General features: G+C 59.7%; 1 protein-coding gene across 3 annotated transcripts; it reads right to left on the bottom strand.

Moving 5' to 3' along the window:
- ZMYND19 (zinc finger MYND-type containing 19) lies at positions 1-5,999 on the bottom strand. 3 transcript variants are annotated; one of them, XM_023749140.1, is made up of 7 exons: positions 5,862-5,982; positions 5,553-5,714; positions 5,248-5,307; positions 4,512-4,618; positions 3,685-3,825; positions 688-868; positions 1-562 (listed from the first exon to the last, which is right to left on the bottom strand). In XM_023749140.1, the coding sequence occupies exons 4-7, from the start codon at positions 4,610-4,612 to the stop codon at positions 419-421; spliced, it is 567 nt and encodes a 188-aa protein (XP_023604908.1). In that variant the 5' UTR covers positions 4,613-4,618; positions 5,248-5,307; positions 5,553-5,714; positions 5,862-5,982; the 3' UTR covers positions 1-418. The 3 variants fall into 3 exon arrangements, with proteins under 3 accessions (XP_023604908.1, XP_006108754.1, XP_023604906.1); XM_006108692.3 differs by lacking the exon at positions 5,553-5,714 and having other exon boundaries at positions 5,862-5,999; XM_023749138.1 differs by lacking the exon at positions 5,862-5,982 and having other exon boundaries at positions 5,553-5,788.
- Positions 6,000-6,461: the final 462 nt, after the last annotated feature.

The following is a 6,461-nucleotide window of genomic DNA, read 5'->3' as shown; positions in this document are numbered from 1 at the left end:
TGCTAGGTGACTGCCCTTTACTTTCCTAGTAGATGCCACGCCCGAGGCCGCGCTCCTGGGCCGGCTCCTGCTCCCTGACAGTTTTAGCCACTGGCCTGACCGCCTGCTGCTTGAGGATGACGGCAAATGATTCTATTTGTAATTCCTAACCCCCACGGCCTCCCCCCCAAAAAACTGTACATGAGTTTACAAACATATTAACATATAAATAACGAGAAGCATCCTGGCGGGAGCCTCCCAGCTGTCTCTACTGGAGGAGCACTTCCAGGGGAGCGCTGGGCCCCGCCAAGTGCCCGCAGCCAGGGCCGCCGCCGCCGCTGCCGCTCCGGGCGCCGGCTTCTTCCACACCAGGCTCCCCACTCCGTGTCCCGGTGCCGGGGCAGGCCTGGAGCCGCAGGGCCGTGCTGCCGCTGCCCAGTCACCGCTCCGGCTCGAGCTCGTGCTGGAAGGGGCGCCGCTTCTCCCGACAGTGCTTCTTGTGGGCGGGCCAGTCCTTCTGCTGGCACTGCGAGCCGCAGTACCGGGCCACCTGGCAGCGCCCGCAGATGTTGAACTCCCGGAGCTGAAAGCAGAGCAGGTGGCCTTTTGGTCCCGCGGAGGGACTACCTCTGACGGGAGGACCCGGCCCCCGGCCCCGCGGCTGAGGAGGCCCGAGGGGCCCAAGGGGACGGAGTGGAGCGGCCGTACCTGCTTCTCGATCATCGTGCAGGGCGGGTAGTGGCACTCGTAGTAGGTGCAGGAGCTCTCCTCCTCCTCCACCACGTCCCCGTTGGCGTTGTAGTACCGCGTGGCGCTCAGCGCGGGGAACTGCTCCTCGATGGGGTCCGTGGGAAGCTGCTGGATTGCGAGCCAGTACAAGCTCTGCTCCCTGGAGGAGAAGGGGCCCAGCTCCAGGCACAGGGGAGGAGGCAGGACCCCAGGATGGCCACCTGTGTCCTCTTGCTCAGAAGACCCCACCCGCACGGTGGGCTCATCTCCACGTGACCTACTTTGTAGCACGTGGTCTCCCCACTGAAAGGCGAAGAGCAGGGCTGGGTCTCCTGCACGAGGGCCACGCAGGCACAGGACCCAGCCTCAGGACCCAGCCGCGCCCGCCACCCGAGCCGGCAGGCAGTCCCCTCCCTGCTCAGGGCCCCAGCAGTGCCTGCTTCTGCCTCCGGTTGCTCCTCCTGCCCCGATGCTGTGCTGCCCCGCCTCCTTCTAAACACCGCTCTGTGTGAGTGGACAGCAGGGCTGCAACCGGGCTCCAGAGCGAGGCGCCCTGACAGGCAGCACCGGGACCTTCCAGAGAAGTTTAACCCCCAGGCCTGTGGGGACTCGGGTAAAAGAGGGAAGGGGCCCCGGCCGGTGTGGCTCAGTGGTTGAGCATCGACCCAGGAACCAAGAGGTCACTGGTTCGATTCCCAGTCGGGGCACATGCCCGGGGTTACGGGCTTGATCCCCAGTGTGGGGCGTGCAGGAGGCAGCCAGCGGGTGATTCTCGCTCATCAGTGATGTTTCTATCTCTGTCTCCCTCTCCTTGTATTTTTGTAAAAATCAATGAAAACATTTTTTTTAAAAAAAGAGGAAAGGGAAGGGTCACCCTCACCTAACACCATACACAAAAATTAACTCAAAATGAACCAAGGACCTAAACATAATACCTCAAACACAAGATCTCTCAGACTCAAACACAGGACAGAAGCTGCACTACCTTGACTTGGCAACCATTTCTTGGATATGACACCAAGCCACAGGTGACAAAGAGAAAACAGACACATTGGACTTCACAAAATCTAAAAATTTTGTGCATCAAAAGATACTGTCCAGAGTAACCCACAAAACGAGGGAAAGATTTGCCAACCATAGGCCTGATCATGGATTACAGAGGACATGAAGAACTGCAATTCAACAAAATAACACAATTTACAGGCAAAGAATCTGAACACACATTCTCCAAAGACATACAAATGGCCCAAAAGCCCATGAAAATATGCTCAACATCACTCGTGTCGGGAAAATGCAAAACTACAATGAGATACCGACTCACACCAGTCATGGCTGCTATTAAAAAAACCAAACTAGCCCTAACCGGTGTGGCTCAGTGGATAGAGCGTCGGCCTGCGGACTTGGGGGTCCCAGGTTCGATTCCGGTCAAGGGCATGTACCTTGGTTGCGGGCACATCCCCAGTAGGGGGTGTGCAGAAGGCAGTTGATCGATGCTTCTCTCTCACTGATGTTTCTAACTCTCTATCCCTCTCCCTTCCTCTCTGTAAAAAATCGATGAAAATACATTTTTTAAAAAAACATATTTTATTGATTTCAGAGAAGAAGGGAGAGGGAAAGAGACAGAAACATCAATGATGAGAGAGAATCATCGATGGGCTGCCTCTTGCATGTCCCCCACTGAGGACCAAGCCTGCAACCCAGGCACGTGCCCTGGACTGGAATCAAACCCAGGACCCTTCAGTCTGCAGGCTGACACTCTATCCACTGAGCCACACCAGCCAGGGCTCTTTCCTTTTTTGTTTTTAATTTATTGATTTGAGAGAGAGACAGGAAGGGGGAGAGAGATACATGTCTTGTTCCACTCATTTTTGTATTCATTGGTTGAGTCTGTAGGAAACTTGCCCATCAGGCCAATGCTCCAACCCAGCAGTCGCCAACCTCTCGGACCTCACAGACCACCAGCGATCCGTGGGCCACCGGTTGGCGACTGACCTATCAGCCAACTGACCTATCAGCCAGGGATCTGTCACTTTCAACCAAAAATCTAGGAGGATAACTATTACAGAAGGGTCAGTTTCCCTCAAGATCAGGGAATTTTAGGGCCATACTCTATCATCAGAGGAGAGAACGTAGAGGCTTGGCCCCAGCCCTGCCTCTCTCGTCCTGAGCGCCTGGGGACCACCCCTACACCTGGCCTCTGCACCCTGCCGCTCCCACGTCCGCAACTCAGGCTCTGGCAAGACCGTGAGGATGACAACTGCGCAGCCACCGTCTCACTGACGTCTGTCTGCTGGGAGTCACCACCACCGCCGGGAACAGCTGCCCAGAGGCCTGAGGACACGCAGAAACCCCAGGGAGCCCTCTGAGCCTGGAATGCACGTGTGGCCAGAGACCCCCTGGCTCGTGTCAGCAACCAGTGTCAGCTCCCAGCCCCCGTCCTGCTGCTGGTCCCCCCGCTCGTTCAACGGGCTCCACGAAGCTCAGAGCTGGGCGCCCCCCGGGCCGCAGGAACTGCCCTCAGAGCAGCCTTCCCACCAGGCGGATGCCTGCGCTGTCCTGAGAGTAAGCGCTGTTTGCAGGACTCAGAGAGGAGACCACGCCCCCAGTCCACACCGCCTGCTTCCCTCAACCACTGCGTAAACTGCTGGGCAAGGAGAGTGACAAAAAGACCTGTCTGTGTGCACAGCGAGCTGCAGACACCTCACCGGCCTCGGGGACAGGGAGCAGTCCTGCCACGTGCAGGCGTCCAGCCCAGACAACGCTGCTCCCGACAGAGCCCGTCATCGGGTGACCCTCCCAAAGAGAAGCATCAGGACCTCACCTGCCTCCAAGAACAGGAGGTCCCCCCACGTCGAGGGACGATAGCAAGGTCCCTGAACCCCAGCAGCATCAGAGCAGAGCGGGGACGTGGGCCTGGTGACCAGAGCGGGCGGTCCTCGGCGCCGCCCTGCCGCCTGGCCAGCTGGGAAGACCCACCTCTGTTTGCTGGAGGTCTCCTCCGCTTTGGGCCGCCAGCCCCACGGCACCAGCTGCAGGTTGTCCAGGCGATTGTCCACGGTCACCGCGTTGAGATGCACAACCTGGAACCCGGGAGCGATGCCGCCCCTGTGCCGCTCCCTAGAAACAAACACTCTTCGACCCGCCTCCAGACAGCCCCACGTGTCCGCCACGCGATCTGAACTGCCCCTCGCACACTGACGGGCACACGCCAGGAGTGACGATGCCCAGGGGAACCAGGGTGCCAGTCCGTGGCCCAAACAGGACCAGACAGGTTGACAGTTTAGCCCTTGGATGGAAGAGCTGGGTGGGCTGCAGGGAGCCAAGGCGGGAACCCCAAGCCCTGCAGCACAGTCTAGAGACACCCCTCTGAGCGGCCCCCCTGTGCACACCAAGAAAGGCCGCCGCTTCCCCACGTCCCACCAACAGGCTCAGCGAGAGCCGGCAGGCATATTAGCATAACCAATGGACACAGACACTGGGGCGGTGGGGGCTTGCCCGGGGTGGGAATGGCTGGGGGGGGGGGTGTCAATTGGGGGGAAAAGAAGACACATGTGAAACTTTAGACAATAAAAAAATAATAAAAAAGAAAGAGCCGGCAGGGACCAGACCCCACCCACCCTGGGAGGCTATGACGGCCCAGTGAGCTGCGAGCAGAAGAGCACGTGGTCTGGAGACCTAGGTGGCCGCTGGGGCCACAGCACGCGGCCCCTCCCTGAGCCAGCAGAGGCCGCCCTGGCTCCCCGACCCCGTGTGCGCCAGGTTCATGCAGGACCAGGGGGAGCAAGCAGCCTGGAAATACCCACCACAGCAACTCGTGCAGCAGCCGGCCCGAGCCCCTTCCCCGGTTCTTGTCGAAGGCGTACGCGAAGATCTTAGCCCCGTTTCCGTCTGCGTCCACTTCCATCCTGGCCTGAGGAGGAACAGGCACAGGGCTGCTGAGAAGCCTCCGATTCGCGGCAGCCGTTCAAATTCCTCTTAGAGAAACCGAGTGGCGTGAGTGAGGCGGAGGGACGGAGCGGGTCTGCTGCTGGGACCCTGGGAGGCCCCAACACACCGCACGAGGGACGAGCCACTGTGCACAATGCTGTGGACAGAGAGAAACGAGCTTCCCTGCCCTTACAAAAGCCCACAGCCAGCGAGAGGCGCCCCCTGCACCAGCAGCCGCGGCAGGAGTGTGTGGGTCGTCTCCCGAGGATGTCAGGGAGGGAGGAGCGCTGGGGGCCGGGCGTGAACAGAAGCTGGTCAGGCAGCGGCAGTGGAAGGCAAGGGCGCCAGGAAGATGAGAGGAAGGAGCACAGGGCACGAGGAGGGCCAGGGCCCGGGCAGAGGGAGGTGGGGGGACAGTCTCCTAAGGCACCCGGGCTTGTCCAGTTGAATTCGGTCACGAATGTGACACAACTGGTCTCTTCTTCGGGAGGAGAAGCGATCAGGGCGGCCCTTGGGGAGGAGGAGTGCCACGGAGGCAGCGCGAGCCGGGCTCTGCAGGGGGCTTCCCGGCCCTCCCACCCCCGCAGGCTGGCAAGGGGGCCCCGCCCTTACCTCGAAGGAGTAGCCCTCCACCAGCGGGATGTCCTGCTCGTCTATCAGCGTGTACTTGGTCTACAAAGTAACCACATTTCACAAGTTACATTCGGGACCAGTAAGGTCCTGGCTCGGGCAGGAACGGACCAGCCCCTTCGGGAGTCAGAGCTCAGCAGGCGAGGGGGTGGGCAGCCTGCCACAGAGCAGGTAGCGGTGCCAGGGCTGGTCATTCCCACCCGAGACTGCACCAGAGGAGCGGGCACCAGGCTGCACTTGCCACCCGCAGGAGGCTGCCCGTCCGACCTGCCACCACGCCGGCCAACCTGACTCTGTGCGGTTTCAGGTGCCAATAAGCCTACGGGACATTGCGGCTTCAGGGGAGCAGGGGGAGGGCTGGGACCGAGGCAGAACAGCCGGAAGGTTTCGACTCTGTTCGTTTCTTAAGCAGGGCGGCCGGCACACAGCTGCCCGCTGCGTTGTCCTTTCTGTGCCAACGAAAAGGTCTGGAGGCTCCTGGATGCAGCTGGGCGCGGAGTCGGGGTCTTGGAGCCGAGGGGCCCCCCTTCCCTGGCTGGAGCGCCTCGCCTCTCGCAGGGCGGGAAGCTGTCGCCTAGGGTCTGCGCCCGCGTTACCTGCATCTGACCGCCTCTGCTCCTCTCCCACCCGGAGCTTCCGCCGCCGGCGATGGGAACAGGGTTCCCATCCAGGGTCCGGTCCGCGGCTGGTCAGCGGCACGGCGGCCGGCTCCTGGAAACAGCCAAGCCTCAATGCCCACCGGCGCGGGAGCCCCAGCCTCCGCACACGCGGAGGGCGGGGCCGGGACGGGAGAGCAACAGAAACAGGCCGGGCCCGGCGGTTCCTTGTGAGTTGCAGGGATACTATCCTGCCTTAATTTACGCGCAATTTATGAGAACCTTTCCATTATCCTGTTTGTGTTTACTCATTGGTGATGTCGGTACAGAAAGACCAGTTTCATCATCTACTGTGGACTGTCTGCCACACAGAAAATCTCGTAGTTGACTCTGTATGGAAATAATGGATATTACTAATAAAATGGAATGCCAACTATAAAAAAAATTATCACAACCTAGGACTACCCAGTGTCACTGATGTTCTAGTATACACATTTTACCTAACCATTGATGGCATTCTGCAATATCGAGACATGTATTAACGCTTCCCAAACAAAGGGCTCCCATTACTTTGCAGGTTAGAGTTAAAGGAGGCCGTGG

This window comes from Myotis lucifugus, unplaced genomic scaffold (assembly GCF_000147115.1).
Source record: "Myotis lucifugus unplaced genomic scaffold, Myoluc2.0 scaffold_3146, whole genome shotgun sequence".
In the NCBI taxonomy this organism is placed as follows: Eukaryota; Metazoa; Chordata; class Mammalia; order Chiroptera; family Vespertilionidae; genus Myotis; species Myotis lucifugus.
This window is presented reverse-complemented; position numbering and strand designations above follow the sequence as displayed.